Below are 20,924 nucleotides of genomic sequence, written 5' to 3' on the forward strand. Positions count from 1 at the left end.
GTCTATCTCAGCCTTAAATATTTCACAATTGAGCATCTAAAACCATCTCAGGTAGAGTATTCCAACTATTTGAGTGAAGACATTTCTCACATCTGAGTGAGACGATTGACCGGTTATCTTCAGATTGTGTCCCCATGAAAAATTCCCAAAGTAATTTGAAATCAAAATTATGCAAATGTTAATTGATTTAACAACAGTGGAACTTGAAGCTTAAACTACAGCCATGTCATTGGCACTAGGGAAATCAATCAGTGTCACACTGCTCCGATCTCTGCATTTTCCACCCATCCTGTTAAGAACCTGTATTGATGTTCAGAATAGCAGAAGCAGCTCTACTGTCTTAGAATGTAGCCAATCAATTCATTTATATTCAGCCATAATTTCTTGATTTCACACATATTTTCTCCAACTCCTCAACTTTGAACCTGGTTGAATCTCGGCCCTTCATCAGCAATCCCAAGTTAAAAAAACGCTTGAATTTTGAGAGCAACAGTGGAAGCTCTGGATTACTATGTTGGCATGTATTTTTCTCTAAGAAAACAGAAAATTGTAATGATGTGAAGTTTTGTCTACTTGAAGCTAAATTGCAGCAGAGTTTTGACCTCAGGTAAAGATGTTTCTGAATAAATGAAAACTGCAAGAAGTAGTTCCTCCCCTCAAATCTCAATGATGTAGGGGGGGAGGGTCAAATGAGACAATTTAGTTTGCCAGCGCAATGAAAATAACAGTGTACTAGGTCATGAATTATCACCAGGTAGTATTTCCATCTTCACCCTCAGGGAAAGTGTGAAGGGCAAATGCAATTTTTGTCATCCTGTTGTATGACTGAATGCTTGTTTACAGTATGAATGAAACAGTGTCCCCTCATCTGTTGTTCCCACCAATTCCTAAATGAACCCAGATTTTTGGACTCGGCTGGAAGCCAAGTTAGGAAGGGAGAGTGCACGTCAGGTCAGACAAGCAGGCCTGCTTCACACAGTGCATTACTTCAAAAACATCCCCGAAAACTTTATGAAAACACAAAAAGTCACCAGAATTGATGTTTGCTATCCAATATGTATTAGCTTGTATATATACTTGTCATTTTTAATTTCTTAAAAGGCATAGTGGTGGTGGTGGTGTTCAATCAGTATTTGACTGGCAATAGCTAATAATAGTTTATTTCGTAAAGGGATGTGAGAAATAAACATAGCGTCAAAATGCAAATCTGTTGACTGTTGGGATTCTAAGCTGCAAATCTGGAGAACAATTGAAAATTGTTCTTTCCAAAATTTAAACAAAGAACCTCAAAAGAGCTTTTGTGCCTGTAAAGTTTTCAGTTGTAATGTTTCTGTTTCCACGTAGTTTGGGCTGGATTGCAACAGATGGAATAGAAAAAAAATGCCCAGACTAATAGCTAGGACTGATGGATAATTAACTTCTCAATGATTCATCTGTGTAACACCCTGGGTTATTTTACAGAAGGAGCATCTGGTTCACATGTGTACAATAGTTTGCTTACTATGATTGACACGGGCAGTTTGCTCATAAAGAGCTGTTGTTGCAGATGTATGGCTCTGCCCCTTCCTTTGTGTTCTTACACAGGCCAATGTTTTTCAGCTAGTTCCAGTTCACATGAAAGATTTAAATTGCCATCAAATCTAGATTAAAGAATATTTGCAACAAAAGTTCACTCTGTTCATTTATGGAATATCTAAAAATGGTGAATTGTCTACATTGTGTAGCCTATACATTGCAAACCAAAAGCAAATTTTTAACATGTTAAAGCCAAGCCACGCCATAAGATGGAAAAGGCTGCAAGTCCTTTTTAAAAAATCAGTTTACGAAAGAGAAAACATAAATCTTGGATTTTATATGTAATTGCTTTATGAGTGCCTACTGCGAGCCCAGTTTTTGGAACATTTTGCACATTAAGTTGCATAATAATTGGCGAGAACCAGAGGCAGTAAAGACACAATTGTTTTATCAAATGGATCCTGTTGAGAACCAGAGAATGATACTGAACAGGAGGTGGTCATTTGGCCTATCATGTCTGCACCAGCTCTCATAAAGACCTATCCAATTAATTCCTTTCCCCTACTCCTGCCATGTAACTTTGACATTTATTTTCCCTTCAAGTATTTATCCAGTTTTCTTTTCAAAGTTACTATTGAATCTGCTTCCGCTACCCATACTACCAGGTAATGAAAACTTACTGCATAAAAAGATGAGGCTAGAGAATACCCTGATAGAGGTCTTGAATGATAGGAATTTTTGATAGGGTATATACATCGACAAAGTATTTCCACTTGCAAAAGAGACCAGAACCAGAGGGTATAAATATAAGATAGTCAGTACTAAAGCCATTAAGGAATTCAGGGCAAATTTACTTTTTCCCCCAGAGTGTGGTTAGCATGTACTGTAGGCTGTTACAAGGTGTAATTAAAGTAACTAATATCAATGCAGTTCATGCAGAACTTAGCAAAACAGGAGGGAGAAAGGAAGAGATGTATGTGTTAACAAGGTTAAGCGAAGAGGCATGGAATGAGGCTCACATAGAGCATAAAAACTGGTGTGTATCTGTGAGGCCAAAAGGCTAATTTCTGTACTAAATACCAGGAGGAAAATTTTCCCTCCATATTTGGAACCTCACCATCATAGTCAATTGTGGGTAACAGTTACAAGGCTGTGACTTTTCCCAAGTTGACCTATTGATGACCAAAGAACAAGCTTGCCTCCCAGTCAAGAATAAAATGAGGACTGCAGATGCTGGAGATCAGAGCTGAAAATATGTTGCTGGAAAAGCGCAGCAGGTCAGGCAGCATCCAAGGAGCAGGAGAATCGACGTTTCAGGCATGAGCCCTTCTTCAGGAATGAGCATGAGTCCTTCTTCTCCCTTCTCCAGTTAAGGATGGTAACTGGGTTCTCAAAACTGGAGGGCCAATAAGAATCACTTCAGCTCTGAAGAATCAGTCGGCGCCCTTTTTAGGTAAATGAGGGAAAAGGCAACCCTAGAATGGAAATGCTCATTTTCCAACTATCATTTACTTAGAAAAAAAGGCCTCAGCGAAGGAACACATTCATGGGGCAACACATGACAACATCTGCCTGGAGTTCTGCCTGCTTAAAGGCTGCCTCCAGGTAGCGATGTAGTTTCTTGATGCTTCCAACTTCTTCATTCTTGCTATGTAACTGAAGGTCCTCATCCATGGGATTATACTAACAAACATCTTTTCTTCTCTCTCCAAGGCATTGACATTCATTCCTAAATTGTTGTCTCCAGAATTGACCGACCTTCCACAACCACTTTCGTTTTCACAGGGTGAAAGGGGGGTCGGAGTGGGCGGAGGAGGTGGGGAGTGGCACTTTATAATGAGATAGGAAGGCAAAGGTGGAGGTGGAGAACATGCCACTTCCTGATTCCCCCAATTAATTTCTGGACAAGAAAAATTATCATCCTGCCTGGAAAACGTGTCAATTTAATGACTTCAATCCCACATCATTAATTAATTATTCACCAAAGCTGGTTATCACCGAGTGAGAGGTAGGGTGAGATCATGCCATGTGGCAAATAGTGAATATACCATTCTGATATCCACTCGATAGCCTGTTCCTGCTTTTCCCCCATATCCTTTGATCCCTTTAGTCCTTAGTGCTATATTAAACTCCTTCTTGAAATCATACAATGTTTTGGGCTCTACTTTTTTCTGTGTTAGTGAGTTCCACAGGCTCACCATTGTCAGCATGAAGAAATTTCCCCTCATCTCAGCCCTAAATGGCTTACCTCATATCCTTACTTAACCATTGGTTGTAGATTATCCTGCCATCAGGAACATCTTTTCTGCAGCCAGCCTGTCCAGTCCAGTTGGAATTTTATAGATTGCTATGAGAACCCCTTTATTGTTCTGAATTCCATGAATGTAATCTGAACCAATTCAACCTGAATTGGCATCAAAAGAGAGCAGAGATAGCTCAGAACAGGTTGTTCACTCCACTATTGTAGAGTTGAAAGAAGTTTAGTATGGCTACAGCTAAAAGCATCTTGTGGAGGATTCCTGCTCTATACTGTCAGCCTTCAGGTTTCTTGGCCTTTTGTTAAGCATTCAGAAGTGTTTTGACAGTTCCTCTGCTTATTTGGCACCCATCATCCTTTAATTGGACAGCAAATGCAATTGCATCACAGGTAGACAGTGTGGTTAAGAAGGTGTTTAGCACACTTGCCGCCATTGCTCAGACAGTTGAGTATAGGAATTGGGACATTATGTTGAGGTTGTACAGGATGTTGGTGAGGCCACTTTTGAAGTAATTTGTGAATTTCTGGTCACCCTGCTCGAGGAAGGATATTATTAAATTGGAAGGGGTTCAGAAAACATTTACCACCGTACTGCCAGGCCAGGAGGGTTTGAGTTATAACGAGAGGCTGAATAAACTGGGACTTCTTTTCCCTGGAGCATAGGAGGTTGAGGGGTGACCTTATTGAGGTTTATAAAATCATGAGGGGCATTGATAAGGTGAATAGCAAAAGTCTTTTCCCTAGGGTGGGGGACTTCAAAACTAGGGTTTTAAGGTGAGAGGACAACGATTTAAAAGGGACCTGAGAGGCATTTTTTTCACACAGAGAGTGGTTCACGTATGGAGTGAACTGCCAGAGGAAGTCACAGCTGCAGACACAGTTACAACATTTAAAAGATAGTTTGATAGAAACATGAATTCTAAAGGTTTAGAGGGTTATCAGCCAAATGCATGCAAGTGAGACTAGTTTAGTTTGGGAAACTTGGTCAGCACAGAAAAGTTGGACCAAAGGGTCTGTTTCCGTGCTGTATGACATTATGACTGTATAACTCTGGTAGCCTCCCAAAAGATCATGCTGGAGGGCATACTTCCAACATGAGTGGGGGATCAGCATTAGAAGGGAAAATTTTAAAGTGAAAACCTTTTTGGTCTTTAAGGAAAATGATCTCTATATATTGCTTTGATATATTTTAACAATATAGTTTGTCGTTTAGAAAGATATGCTTGAATTTAAGAAATTATGTGTAAAATTGCATCTACAGTTTAATAAATAATGCTTGAGGTAAAATCTTACTTAACCATTATTGCTATTATACTTTAATTAAAGCAGCTTTTAACTGTGTAATGATTGATGCTGTCAGTTCACATCTGAAAGCATGCAAATCCTTACCAAACAGAATTGTAAGATTAAGTCCTGTGTTAGCTGCCATTATCTGTAGAATTTAGTCAATGAATAATTAGTAAGTCTCCAGCCATCCAGTTTTGAAGGATGAGAGAAAATAGTAGCATTGTGTTTTTACTTTTATGTGAAATTTTAGAAATATGAATAAATAATGCTGATGGTCTTAAGTTCATTCTCTATCTAGAGAAGAGCTGAAATATAGAAATAAAAGGCTAAACTTCTACTCTTAAAGGAACTGTTCTTAACCTGTCATGACAAAGAACATATTTTCATTTTTTAAAAATCTGTATACTTTGTTTTTACAATCTGCTCTTGGTTATATTGTCACACTTCAGTTTACCCAACATACTGACTCCAGCTGGTAAAACATGACTGTCTAGGTAGAGCATTCTGATTGGCTGGAATTAATACCATGTTGGTTTTGTTATTTGCAATCTTTGCTCTTATTATGGATCAAACTTTCAGGACATAGTTGCTCCATTTAGTAGCCCAGTAAGAGCTATATCTGGCCTTTGGCGTTTAGATTCAGAATTGGTCTTTCTAAATGGAAGAATGATCATTTACAAAACAACTCTTAAGTTTTACATTTTGACATAAATTCTCAAACATGAACAATGGCGATTGAATTGAATTGAATTGAATTGAATTTATTGTCACGTGTACTGAGGCACAGTGAAAACCTTTGTCTTGCGAGCAATACAGGCAGATCACAATGCTAAGTAGCATAGATAAGTAAATAATAGGTAAACAGCAGCAAAACAAAAACACAGGTACAGGCAAATGTTAAGAGTTTGTGAGTCCATTCAGTATTCTAACAACTGTTAGAAACTAGAAACTGTTTCGAAACCGGCTGGTGCGTGTTTTCAGGCTTCTGTACCTTTTCCCCGAAGGTAGAGGTTGTAGAAAAACATTGCCAGGGTGGGATGGATCTTTGAGAATGCTGGCGGCCCTTCCTTGACAACGGGCGTGGTAGGTGGATTCTATAGATGGGAGGTTGGCTTTTATGATTGTCCAGGCCAAATTCACTACTCTCTGTAACCGTCTCTGATCTTGAATGATACAGTTGCCATTCCAGGTAGTGATACATCCAGACAGAAATGGTGGCGCACCTATAAAAGTTGGCAAGGGTATTCGCTGTCATGCCAAATTTCCTCAGCTGCTTGAGGAAGAAGAGACATTGTTGGGCCTTTGTAACCAGTGCGTCCACATGAAGAGTCCAAGAAAACTTCTTGTGGATGACCACTCCCAGGAGCTTGACACTTTCCAATCATTCCACCTTTGTGCTGTTAATGTATAGCGGAGAGCATAAGTAACATCCCGTCGAAAGTCAATAATAGTTCCTTGGTTTTGCCGGTTGTTCTCAGTGCACCATTTTTCCAGGCCTTGCACCTCCCGTCTGTATTCTATTTCATCGCCATCTGAGATTCAACTGACTATGGTGGTGTCATCAGGGAACTTGTAAATGGAGATGTAATATTGCATATAAGTACATTTTACTTTTAAGAAAATTAAGTATCTTCTTGGTGAAGGCAACCTACTGTTTAGAATGAATTACCTTTAGCAGCAAATTTCACTTTATCATTTAATATTTTCCTAATATTTCTAATATTGGAACATATTTCTGGAAGTCACAGCAGTAGAAGATGTTTTGTCCTGTTGTCTCTGAATTTGACAGGTCCAAATAACATTCTGTAAGCATTGAAGGTCACCAACAAGTAAGCTTTAGATCAATTGTCCAACGTGGCCTTAGTATTTTTTCCATTCTAAAATGTAACTTTGAAGTTCTGCAAAATACACAGCACTGAGTACATTCTATAGCCTTGAGCTATAGGGAACATCTGGATTGTGACCACAAGACTACCAGCTCATAAGTGAAGCTGCAATTTCTATTTGACAAAGTGGCTCAACTAGCCTGGCTCCTCTGGTGTAGTTCTTCATTGGTAATTAGTAGTCTAAAATGTTATTAGTTGAAAGACAATTTTCTGCAGGATATAAACGTTTTAGTGACCCATTCCAAGCTCCACATTTCTGAATCTTACATGTTGCTTTCTGAATCTTGCCAGCACAGGTAGCACCACATCAAGGAATTAGAAACCTTTCTTCACAAGTACCATAGCAACAAAAATGTTTTATACATCCATCTTCACAATCACTCATTATTGGTTTCTTTTATTAATTACAACTATTTATTAATTTGTTTAAATTTGTCATTAAAGACAAATAATTTATCATTCATGCCTTTGGCTGTACTAATTTAACTTCATCAAGGAAATAGGTGTAATATGAATAAAGCATTTTGCCTTTCAACACTGTCATGTTTCCATAGTAGACTACATGCACTCATTTTAAGTAATTGTAGTTTGCTAAATAGAAATTAAACACATTGCTGAATCCCTGAAGTGCTGTACTATAATTAGAATCAAGGCCACAATTAAAAGGATGTATTTGCATTGGACTTGACACATAATTGATTATAGAATTCCCAAAGCTGTCATCTATGGTGAGCTGCTGTCTGGCTTTCTCAGTGGAGGTAGTTAAATGAAATGAAAGAGACTCAGTAAAGACCACTTTGAATTTTTGAAATGTTACTCTTGACACCTGGATAACCCACAGTTGCTAATTAAACAGCGTGACTGCCAGAATGGTCTGAAAGAACTTGAGTTTACTGTCAGTTACTTGGCTGGCAAAGCAAGCCATCTATCTACCCCATCTGGCTTCCTGTGTGATATTCAAAATCATATTTTGGTGTCCAGCATCAGTTTATTCTCTGATCAGTGCACCCACCCTAATTGAGACTCATCCATTGATTTAACAGGAAGCTTCCTCCAACACATCACAAAGGTAAGGAATAAAGGAACCTTCTGCTTCCAAGCAATTGCTAGAAACTGATAATTTACTCTCTTTACAGATTTTTAATAACTAATATTCTGTAATCTTTGATATCAACTCTAGTAACAAGTACTAGTCATATTATCCTCACAATTTAAGAGATCCAGTTATTTTGCAACCAAAGACAATGGTTCTGTTTTTCTAACTTATTTGCTTTGTTATTTTTCTGCAGATCATGCCCAATGAGCTCTACATCATCAGCAATCCATCATCAAGATGAAGAGGAAGAATCACAAAAAACTTTACCGAATACTGTTGAAGCGGATGATCTCTTTGAAAATATTTAAATTATACAGAGAGAATAGCAAATAAACCAAGTGATTAGTATATGTGTACTGCCATCATCTTATGAAATACAATTAATTATTTATAGGGAAATCTTCATCTGTAATTTCAACTATTACTATTTGGGTTCTTTGAAAGTTTAGTTTCTTATTAAATATATAAAATGAACTTATTCTTCTGCAAATATGATCTCTTTCAAATCACATAACACAAACCTTCCTCTTTTATTGTGATCCATATGCGAATGAGGACAAAGTTATGAAAATCCATGCATCTCGGACTTTTCTATTATGCCACAAATAATTTTTTTTTAAATGCATCTCTCAGAGTATTCCCTTCATAATGTCTAATGGGATTAGTTGTAAAGTTTCTAAATGCATGTGAAAGTAAGTTTAATATGAATAAGTGGCTGAATTTCCCTGTGCTTGGAAAGAAGCACATTTGACAAGAACGGCAAGGTAAGTTTAACTGCAGAATAACATAGATTTGAAGGATGTTGCTACAGGTTGGCCATCCCTCTCAAAGTACCATGCTAAGAAATAGGATGAATCTTCAAATATTGAAATCAAGGCTTGACGTCATAAGGATGCTGAATAAGATTAATGTTAATGTTTCATTACTACTGCCTTCAATACTGTTTTCAGCAAGTTTAATTTATGTTTACTTCTCTGAGTAGAGATGCCTGGCAGAGTTCCAGAGGACATAATATAAAACCAACACTTAATGTCTTAGTGTTGACAATTAGAGGATTTCTAATGTCCAACAGGTAACTGTAATTCCTAACACCACTGTCAGTAGCTGGCAGGAGTCAATTAGTTCTATAAGCATAGAAATTAGTGTTGCTAATGTCAGCAAAAATACACTTGCATATAAAATGTGCTTTTCCTCTACCATGTTAGCAGGGAAATTAACCATTTAAAATAAGTAACAAGGTCTCATTAAAGTCGTGGAAGTTAATAACAAAGGTAATTTCTAGGCTGTGGATCTCACTGTTTGGTCAAGAGTTTTTTTTTAACTGAATCCCCTCTCCAGAAACATATCATGGCATATCCTAATATGCCCATAAAGACTGTAATTTCAACAACAGTGTGCTCAAAACACCATCTATGAGGTGTAGCAGATTATATTTACTAATATTAGTTATTGGTTAATGCACTCATACAAATCCCTAGTTTATCTCTGCCTTTGCCAACACAGCATCAATTGACATATCAGGTGGGCTTATGAAAGCAACTCAACTGTAATGCCAATCTAACTGATGTGTAATGTAGCTGTATCCACTTGGAGGCAAACGTTTGAACAAAAAGACATGGTTAGGCTCACACCTTGCATTACATGACAGGAGGACACAACAAAGAGACTCAAGTAATAGACTAAAATGATAACATTATTTCGGAAAAAAAGCCCTTTGTCTTCCCTGATTTTGAGATATAACTAACCCCAGTTACCATCTTTCTTTGCTATGAGCTAAAAGAGGCATGATTTGTTATTAGCTTTAAAGAGTCCTGAATGCTGTTAGTCACTAATGTGTAATGCTCTGCTCTTAAAAAAAAGGGTAGTTACTTAGTCATTATCTTCATCATTTAGCCCTGACTGAACTTTCATCTCCAAAACCACTTCTCATCCAGGTTTACAAATTAAGAAATTTGAAGGATTACAGCAGTTTGAGGACAGTTTGAAGCCTGCTCAGGAAACAATTGGCTAACGTCTCTCTCATTCTTTTGCATCTCTGTTTTATATAGTTGCATGTGGTACTCATTGAATTTGTAAACTGATCAGTACTATTCCTTCTGAAAAATTATTTACACTCCATTAAGAAGATAATTCATTTGGGTAGTGGACTTTGAGAAAACAAACTTGCTGGATTTGTACTTTTGATTCAGTTCTGTCAGTATTGCAACAGATGGTTGTGAGTAAAAAGCTGTTACTTAGCTGAGAATTCATTACCTCACACACCTGTGAGCTGTACTCTTACTGAAGTCCATATAGATACAGTTGAACTCCTTAATTTACAATCTATCATTCAAGATTGCTAATTGTTCATTAATTTCAATAAGATGTTCTTTTGTTCCATTTTTTATGCATTACTGTTCCTGTGCTTGTATTTAATGTTGTTCCTCTACTGTAGAGCATGCACTACCATCAGTTTGTTTTGTAGTTTATCATTGGTAAAATGCTTGATGTTTATTTTTATTTCCTTTTTAAAGACATGGGTTCTGTATTTAATCTACAAACAGAGGATTAAAGACATGCAGAACAGATAACACTCACCCAGAGCACTTAAGGTGCTTCTTTGATACTGCTGCATGCCTGATCTGATGATGGGAAATGATGAAAGCTTCATTTGTTTATTCATCTATCCAGCTGGGAACCACTCTAGAAGGGTGAGCAAAGCTACATAGAGGAAGTAACTTTGAGCAGAGAAATTCATGTAAATGGTTTTCTTTGTTGAATGATGGTATTACAATTCATTTTGTGTCAATATTGAACAAATAAAAAAGTGTTGAATAAATACTATTGGTTTTGTCAAAATTGATTCCAAGCATGGTTGTTCAATGATTTGTTCAATAATTTTATTGCCTCACTAATTCCTTTCAAACAAATTTCTGTCTCCCACATTTATCCCTATAACATTAGCTTCTTCCTGGAGTATGTCACCTGGGGACCCTCTGAAACTTGAGTCAAAAGCATTTCACAGATTTAGTGCTGAGTATGGGATGACTGTTAAATTGCAAGAGCATCACTTCAGGTGATGTAATATGCAACACATACTATGATTTGCAATACATGCACGAGGACACCCCAGTCCCTTTGCATCTGAACTCAGTAATCTCTCACCATTTAGATGCTTCTTTTAACCATAAAATACTTACCTAATCTTTCTGCCAAAATGAACAATTTCACATTTTCCCACATTACACTCCATTTGTTACATCTTTGCTTGCTCACTTAGCCTATCAAGAATGTACATGTATTTGGAAAGGCAAGGACTGATTAGAGATTTTCAACATGGCTTTGTGCGTGGAAAATTATGTCTCACAAACTTGAATGAAATTTTTGAAGTAGTAAAAAAGAGGATTGATGAGGGCAGAGCGGTAGATGTGATCTATATGGACTTCAGTAAGGCGTTCGATGAGGTTCCCCATGCAAAGCTGGTTAGCAAGGTTAGATCTCATGGAATACAGGGAGAACTAGCCATTTGAATATAGAACTGGCTCAGAGGTAGAAGACAGAGGGTGGTGGTGGAGGACCGTTTTTCAGACTGGAGGCCTGTGACCAGTGGAGTGCCACAAAGATCAGTGCCAGGTCCACTACTTTTCATCATTTATGCTCACATCCAAATCATTTATATAAGACATATAGTTAGTAAGTTTGCAGGTGACAGCAAAATTAGAGGTGTGGTGGACAGCGAACAAGATTATCTCAGATTACAGTGAGATCTTGATCAGATGGGCCAATGGGCTGAGAAGTCACAGGTGGAGTTTAATTTAGATAAATGTGTGATGCTGCAATTTGGGAAAGCAAATCTTAGCAGGACTTGCACACTTAATGGTAAGGTCCTAGAGGGTGTTGCTGAACAAAGAGACCTCAGAGTGCAGGTTCATAGCTCCTTGAAAGTGGAGTCGCAGGGAGATAGGACAATGAAGAAAGCGTTTGGTATGCTTTTCTTTATTGGTCAGAATATTGAGTACAGGAATTGGGAGGTCATGTTGCGGCTGTATAGGGCATTGGTTAGGGCACTGTTAGAATATTGCATGCAATTCTGGTCTCCTTCCTATTGGAAAGATGTGAAACTTGAAAGGGTTCAGAAAAGATTTACAAGGATGTTGCCAGGGTTGGAGGATTTGAGCTATAGGGAGAGATTGAATAGGCTGGGGCTGTTTTCCCTGGAGCATCGGAGACTGTGGGGTGACCTTATAGAGGTTTATAAAATCATGAGGGGCATGGATAGGATAAATAGACAAGATCTTTTCCCTAATGTGGGGGAGTCCAGAACTAGAGGGCATAGGTTTAGGGTGAGAGGGGAAAGATATAAAAGAGACCTAAGGGGCAACTTTTTCACACAGAGGGTGGTATATGTATGGAATGAGTTGTCAGAGGAAGTGATGGAGGCTGGTACAGATTTGTCAAGCATGTTTCTCTTTCACAAAACCATGTTGACTCTGACTAATTACAATAAATTTTTCCAAGGGATTTGTTAGAATATCTTTTTAAAATGATAGCTTCTAACATTTTCACTATGACGGATATAAATCTAACTGAATTTCAGTTTTCTGCTTTCTGTCTTTCTCCCATTTTGAATAAAGGAGTTACATTCTAATTCTGCCAATCTTAGGACTGTCCCCAAACCGAAGAAAGTTTGAGAATTTAAAAGCATCTCCTAGCCAGTTCTTTTAAGGCCATAACATGAAGTCCTTAGGACTTGAGCAGTTGTCAACCTGCAACTCTTAACAGTCACCAAAGTGGTACTGAATAAATTGTTATTTTTCTGAGTTCTTTCCTCCTTTCTGTTTCCTGATTTATCACTGCTTCTTGGATCTGTATATTCTCTATATTTAAGGCAGATGCAAAATACCTGTTCAATTCACTTGTCATTCTTGTTATTCACTCATGGGACTTGGGAGTTGCTGGCTGACCAGCATTTATTGCCTGTCCCTAGTTGCCCTTGAGAATGTGATGGTGAGCTGCCTTCTTGAACTGCTGTAGTCAATGTGTTGTAGGTTGACCCACAATTCCCTTGGGTGGGTGGTGGAATTCCAGCATTTTGACCCAGCAACAATAAAGGAATGGTGATATATTTTGAAGTCCGGATGGTGAGTGGCTTGGAGGGGAACTTGAAGGTGCTGGTGTTCCCATGTATCTGCTGCCCCTTATCCTTCTAGATTGAAGTGGTCATTGGTTTGAAAGGCGCTGTCTAAGAATCTTCGGTGATTTTCTGCTGTATAGCCTGCAGATAGTATAGACGTGTGCCACTGAGCAGGTGGAGGGAGTGGATGATTTTGGATGTGATGCCAGTCCAGCTGCTGCTTTGTCTTGGATGGTATCAAGGTTCTTGAGTGTTGTTGACCCAGGCAAGTAGGAAAAATTCCATCACACTCTTGACTTGTGTCATGTAGATGATGGATAACATTTGGAGAGTCAGAAGGTGAGTTATTCACCACAGTATTCCTAACTTCTGATGCTCTTATAACCATTATATTTATATGGTGAGTCCAGTTTAGTTTCAATGTTAATCCCTGGGATGTTGATAATGGATGATTCAATGATGGTAATGCCATTAAGCGTCAATGCCAATGTGTTGATCTCTTGTTGGTGATAGTCATTTGTGTGGCATGAATGTTACTTGCCATTTTTCATCACAAACCTGGATATTGTCCAGGTCTTGCTACATTTAAACACAGGCTGCTTCAGTATCTGAGGAATTGCAAATGATGCTGAATGTTGTGCAATAAACACAACAAATGTAGGCGGCAATCCATTGGGAGTGGCACAGTGGCTCAGTCATTAGCACTGCTGCCTCACAGTGCCAGGAACCCGCGTTTGATTCCCGCCTCGGGCGACTGTCTGTATGGAGTTTGCACATTCTCCCTGTGTCTGCGTGGGTTTCCTCCGGGTGCTATGGTTTCATGGAACATAGAACGTAAAAAAGTACAGCACAGAACAGGCCCTTTGGCTCACGATGTTGTGCGGAGGATTATTCCTAATCTAAAATAAAATAACCTAACCTACATTCCCCTCAATTCACTGCTATCCATGTACATGTCCAGCAGTCGCTTAAATGTCCCTAATGACTCTGCTTCCACCACCACCACTGGCAATGCATTCCATACATTTACAACTCTCTGCATAAAGAACCTACCTCTGACGTCTCCTCTATATCTTCCTCCTACTATCTTAAAACTATGACCCCTTGTGCCACTCAATCCTGCTCTGGGAAAGGTCTCTGGCTATTGACTCTATCCATGCCTCTCATTACCTTGTATGCCTCAATCAGGTCACCTCTCTTCCTCCTCCTCTCCAGAGAGAAAAGTCCGAGCTTAGCCAACCTTTCTTCGTAAGGCAAGCCCTCCAGTCCAGGCAGCATCCTGGTAAATCTTTTTTGCATCCTTTCCAAAGCCTCTGTATCTTTCCTATAATAGGGTGACCAGAATTGGACACAACATTCTAAGTGTGGTCTCACCAGGGACTTGTAGAGCTGTAGCAAAACCTTGTGGCTCTTAAACTCAGTCCCCTGTTAATGAAAGCCAAAATACCATATGTTTTCTTAACAACCCTATTCACTTGGGTGGCAACTTTGAGGGATCTATGTACTTGAACACCAAGATCCCTCTGTTCCTCCATACTGCCAAGAATCCTGTTTTTAATCCTATATTCAGCATTCAATTTCGACCTTCCAAAATGCATCACTTTGCATTTATCCAGGTTGAACTCCATCTGTCATTTCTCAGCCCAGCTCTGCATACTATCTATGTCATGCTGCAGCCTGCAATGGCCCTCAATACTATCAATAGTACCTCCAACGTGTGTGTCATTGATAAATTTACTAACCCACTCCTCAACCTCCTCATCCAAGTCATTTATCAAAACTACAAAGAGCAGAGGCCCAAGAACAGAGCCCTGTGGGAAACCACTGACCACCAGGCAGAATATTTTCCATCTAAAACCACTCTCTGTCTTCTGTCAGTTAACCAATTTTGAATCCAGACAGCCAAATCTCCCTGTATCCCATACCTCCATACTGTGAGGAAAGCTTATCAAAGTCCATGCTGAAGTCCATGTATGCCATTAGGGTGGCATGGTGGCACAGTGGTTAGCACTGCTCCCTCACAGTGCCAGAGACCCGGGTTCAATTCCCACCTCAGGCGACTCTCTGTGTGGAGTTTGCACATTCTCCCCGTGTCTGCGTGGGTTTCTCCGGGTGCTCCGGTTTCCTCGCACAATCCAAAAATGTACAGGTTAGGTGAATTGGCCATGCTAAATTGCCTATAGTGTTAGATGAAGGGGTAAATGTAGGGGAATGGCTCTGGGTGGGTTGCGCTTCGGCGGGTTGGTGTGGACTTATTGGGCCGAAGGGCCTGTTTCCACACTGTAAAGAATCTAATCTAAACATCCACTGCTCGACCTTCGGCGACTTGTCTTGTCACCTCCTCAAAGAACTCAATAAGATTTGTGAGCTGACTGCCTTTAATCCAAATAGTCATAAATCCTATCCCTCAGAATTCTTTCCAAAACCTTGCTGACCACAGACGTACAACTAACTGCTCTGTAATTGCCAGGGATTTCCCTATTCCCCTTCTTGATAAAAGGAACATTCGCCTCCCTCCAATCCTCCGGTATGACTCCCATGGAGAGTGAGGAAGCGAAGATCTTCGCCAGTGGCTTAGCAACCTCCTTTCGCTCTTATGGAGTAACCTCGGATAAATTTGGTCTGGCCTTGGGGACTTATCTATCTTAATGTTTTTGCCAAACTTTCCAGCACATCAACTTCATCAATCTTGATCTGTTCAAGCCTGTTCCCCAGCTCCTCAAAGTTCTCATTCACAACAAGGTCCCTTTCCTTAGTGAAAACTGAAGCAAAAAACTCATTTAGGACATCCCCTATCTGCTCAGACTCCACGCACAAGTTCCCTATGCTATCTCTGACCGGCCCTACCTTCTCCCAGATCATTCTCTCATTCCTCACATATGAGTAACATGCCTTTGGGTTCTCCCTAATTCTTCCTTCCAAGCCTTTCTTGTGCCCCCTCCTGGTTCTCCTCAGTCCATTCCTGAGCTCCTTTCTAGTAAGCCTGTAATCCTCTAAAGCAGTGCTAGATCCTTGCTTCCTCCACTTTATGTAAACTGCCTTAGGACACTACCCTGAGGAACTCCTGCAGCAATATCTTGTAGCTGAGATGCTCAATCTCCAACAGCCAGAACCATCTTTCTTTGTGCTGGGAATGTGTCCGACCAGCAAACCGTTTTGCCCTTGATTCCCATTGATTACAACTTTTTGTGGGCTCCTTGATGCCATACTATCAAATGCAACCTTGACATCAAAGGCAATTATGCTCACTTTCCCTCTTCAAATCAGCTCTTCTGTCTGAGTTTGACCCAAGACTGCAACAAAATCAGAAGCTGAGTGGCTTTGGCAGAACCTAAATTGTGTATCAATGAGCAGGTTATTAGTGGCTTAGTACCAATTAATACCACTATCATCAACATTCCATCATGTGGCTGATGATTAAGAACAGACACATGGGACAGTAATTATCCTTTTTGTGCCAGGATATACATGGTAAATTTTCCACATTGCCAAGTAGATGCCCATGTTCCAGCTGTAGTGGAATAGCTTGGCTAAGCACAAGATAGTTCTGAAGCTCAAGTCTTCAGGACTATTAATGGAATGTTGTCAGGGCTTATTGCTTTTGCCATCAGCCATGTTTTGAAATCACACTAAATGAATCTATTTGGCTGAAGACTGACATCTGTGATACTGGACACCAGGCCAAATGGACTACTCCTCCAATTTTTTTTTATCTCAGGAGGACGCCAAAATGAATCATTCACTCATCACTTCTGAAGGTGCTTCCAATGCTTCAGTTTTGCACTGAGGTGTTGGGTTCCCCCATCATTGAGCCGCCTCTTACAATAGATTGTTTATCAATCTATAACCTTTCACAATCTGATGTGGCAGAACTGTAGAATTGAGATTTGATCCATTAGTTATTATATCACTGAGTTCTCTTTATCTCATGTTGTTCCACAATTTATCATTTTAATCAGTCCTGTGTTGGAGATTGAACAGAATTGACATTATTTTTAGGTATGGCTGGTGTTGCTCCTGCATACAATACAATGGATCCTTAATTGATTTTGTCTCTGCAAGGACTCTGCAGTGGTCAGTCTTTTCAATAATGCCATGGACAAATGCATCTGTTACATGTGAACAAAGGCAACTGTGTTTATCCCTCTTGTTGGTTCATTCACCATCTGCTGCAGACACAGTCTAACAGCTAAGACCTTCAGGCCTTGACTAATTTGGTCAGTATTGGTCAAAAAGAGCCACATCTACGAACAATTCTAACAAATTTGTCAAACATAATTTCCCTTAGTAGAATCATGTTGACTTGTTCCAATTCTACTGTGCTTTCCTAAATGCATAGTTAAGACTCCATCAAAATTGGATTCGAGCATTTCCCCATCAACTACTGTTAGACTAGCTGGCCTGTACTTCGCTTTTTATTTTCTGTCTCTTTCCTTTCTTGAAAAGCAGTTTAACATTTACTCATTTTCATTCTGATGGAATCATTGCCAAATCTATGGAATTTTGGGAAATCCTGGCCAGTGCATCCACTCAATAGCTATCTCTTTTAGAGCTCAAGTGTGTAAACAACCAGGTCTTAGAGATTTGTCTCATTTTAGCCCCTTAAGTATACTTTTTTTCATGCAAATGTTAATTTCCTTAATTTCTTCACTCGTTTTAATCCCTAGCACACCATTTATCTCTGGTGACTAAATTGTGACTACAAACTCAAAATATTTATTCAGTACCAAAAAAGAGAAAATGCTGGAAAATCTCAGCAAGTCTGGCAGCATCTGTAAGGAGAGAAAAGAGCTGATGTTTCGAGTCTAACTGACCCTTTGTCAAAGCTTTGGCAAAGGGTCAGTTAGACTCAAAACGTCAGCTCTTTTCTCTCCTTACAGATGCTGTCAGACTTGCTGAGATTTTCCAGCATTTCCTCTTTTTAGGTTTCAGATTTCAGCATCCTCAGTAATTTGCTTTTATATTTATTCAGCACTTCTACATTTCCTTATTCCCAATGATAATTTCTCTTGTCTCTGCTTTTAAAGAACTGACATTAACTTTAGCTACTCTCTTCCTTTTCATGTTATTAGAAAAGCTGTTAGTGTGTGATTTATGTTTTATTCTTGAGTTATTTACTCTTTTTTTTCTTCTTACAACATTGTCAGCCTCTCTTAAATTCAAAAGTACGCTTGATTTCCTGAGCAAACTATGAATGGGTTTTTGGTTGTCAGTGTAATGTACTGTCATTGAATATTTTGTTATGACTCACTCCAGTAACATGCTGAACTATTCTTGGAGTCTTCAGGAATTTAAAGATTTTAATCAGCACTCAGAATTCCCCAATTTACCTGATTTTGAGACCCAAATTGATAGAAAGCTTGGACCAGATTTCTGCACTGGACTAGAATGACTATTTATAACAAGTAATTGGAATCTAGCTATAGATTAAATAGTAAATCATCAGCACGTAACACTGCTAATTAAAATTCTTATCTCCTTATAAGGTCCCCTTTGCAGACACAGTCAGATAAATAGACAGGGAGGGTCTTTTGGGCAGGGTGAAAAACTGGAAAGAGAGTTTGGTGGTCTTTATTCCAGATTTTGTTATTCAGATTATCTTTGCTGACTCCTTTGTTGTTGATGTGACTCCTCTGCTGGCCAGAATGTTGCTTCAGTCATCTTTCTCTAGGTGTTTTCACAGATTAGTATGCAACACAAGGCGGCTGGTTCAATTATAAAAAAAACATTAACTTATCAGCACATCTTACAACTGTTGCAGGAAACGTAAACTGTTTTCCTTCAGGTTTATAGTGAGCTTTGACTGCAGAAAACAGAAAGACTGCATCTGACCTGGGACACAGATCCCTACACTACCTACTGTCTATGTCTTAATCCCAGATTCAAACTGTTCTGTTACCTGAAAACCAATCTCAAAGTTGTTGGCTGGCTAAAAAACGTCTGACTCGATATCTGGTTACTAACCCAATCATAGAGTCATAGAGACATTCAGCATGGAAACAAACCCTTAAGTCCAACTTGTCAATGCCGATCAGATATCCTAAATTAATCTAGTCCCATTTGCTAGCACTTGGTCCATATACTTCAAAACCTTACCAAATCATATACCTATCCAGATGCCTTTTAAATGTTGTGATTGTACCAGCCTTCACCACTTCCTCTGAAAGCTCATTCCATACACGTACCACCCTCTGTGTGAAAAGGTTACCCCTTAAGTCCCTTTTAAATCTTTCCCCTCTCACCTTAAACCTATGCCCTCTAGGTCTGGACTCCCCTACCCCAGGGTGTCTATTACCCTATCCATGCCCCTCATGATTTTATAAACCTCGATAAGGCCACCCCTTAGCCTCCAACGCTCCATGGAAAACAGCACTAGCCTTTTCAGCCTCTCTCTATAGCTTAAAACCTCCAAACCTGGCGACATGTTTGTAGTTCTTTTCTGAACCCTTTCAAGTTTCACAATATCCTTCCTATAGGAGTAATTTATTGTTGCCATCAAAAACTTCACCTGTACACCCTCTTGCCTCCAAATAATCTACAATTTAAACTTAAATTACTGACTGTTTAAAAAGTTGCCTATGTGGTGCTTGCAATGGGTATCACATTACTTGTTTTCAAAATATACAGCAACCTTTTCCAATGCTGCTCTTAAAATGTCTCTTTCTCATTGCAGTTGTTTTTAAAAAGTACAAAATAAAAAGACACAATTCTTACAATTTTGAATTGTTTCTTTGATTGTTTCACACTGTTCAGTTGCTGCAATACCTTTTATTTACCTAATTGACCTGAGCCAGCTCTCTCCTCAAGCTTATGTAATTGAATTTATTTAAACTTAAAGATGCTTGTATGTATTGGATTATTTCACTTTCAAGTTGAACGTGGGATATAACAGTTCAGCTCCCATATTTAATTCACTCCATCCACCACATTTCAACTGCTGGAATCTTCAATAAATTATTTCATGGAATCAAACTTAGTTATATTTTACAGAATTGTACATTATGCTAGCCATATCTATAAGCAAAAATTATTCAAAATAATATTTTTTTCAAGCAGAATATCAGATCCAAAACATAGGCACTTTTCCATGGGAATTGCGGAAATCATTGACTTTCCAGATAAGCACTATGTACTACAACTGGTTGACAGACTGAATAGTTTTGTTTATGTGTATGTTATCCATTAGCTAAAGGATTAAAACTTAGACTTTACTTGGAGCAAGATAAAGGCAACTATATTTGCAGGGATTTCAGTAGCTTTTTCTTATCCTGTCTTATTATTTTTTATCTGAGTTCGTTCTTCCCAATTACAGCTAATTTGTTATGCAATGCAAAATTTATTTTGTGCTAATTGTATCATCTGTGATATGAAAATGACAGGAGCTTTCTGTGGGGGACTCAATTCCACAGGAATCTGTCCTGGTTTCCATGCTGTTTGAATTATGAATGCTAATCTGGGAGAAGGCATTTTGAGGACTGGAAAGCTTGCAGAAGACTGCAAGCTATGTGCCAAGATAACCATTGCTGGGGAGATTTGTAGCAATGAAAGGGGTTTGGACAAATGTAGTTAAGAACTAGAGTGGCTGAAAGGATTTCATATGGAAAATGTGTGCAGTAAATGTCAACTACTCAAGTCCTGGGATCATGAATGTTTAATTAGAAGTCAAAGCAGGTTAGCCTATAATTCATTGATAAGAACACATTTAAGATACTCTGTACAATTTTGCAAAGCTTACTGCTAACCATTAAATGGAGATTAATCAATTTGAGA

The 20,924-nt window shown here is 38.9% G+C and overlaps 1 protein-coding gene across 3 annotated transcripts in view; it reads left to right on the forward strand.

The window, feature by feature from the left end:
* xrcc4 (X-ray repair complementing defective repair in Chinese hamster cells 4) overlaps positions 1-10,848 on the forward strand; it is a 383,221-nt gene extending 372,373 nt beyond the window's left edge. For all 3 annotated transcript variants that reach the window (XM_043708498.1, XM_043708491.1, XM_043708485.1), the window contains one exon: positions 8,235-10,848. In XM_043708498.1, the coding sequence (XP_043564433.1) occupies positions 8,235-8,349 (115 nt within the window). In that variant the 3' untranslated portion in view covers positions 8,350-10,848. The remainder of the gene's footprint in view (positions 1-8,234) is intronic.
* Positions 10,849-20,924: the final 10,076 nt, after the last annotated feature.

Source organism: Chiloscyllium plagiosum, chromosome 2 (assembly GCF_004010195.1).
Source record: "Chiloscyllium plagiosum isolate BGI_BamShark_2017 chromosome 2, ASM401019v2, whole genome shotgun sequence".
NCBI classification, from domain to species: domain Eukaryota; kingdom Metazoa; phylum Chordata; class Chondrichthyes; order Orectolobiformes; family Hemiscylliidae; genus Chiloscyllium; species Chiloscyllium plagiosum.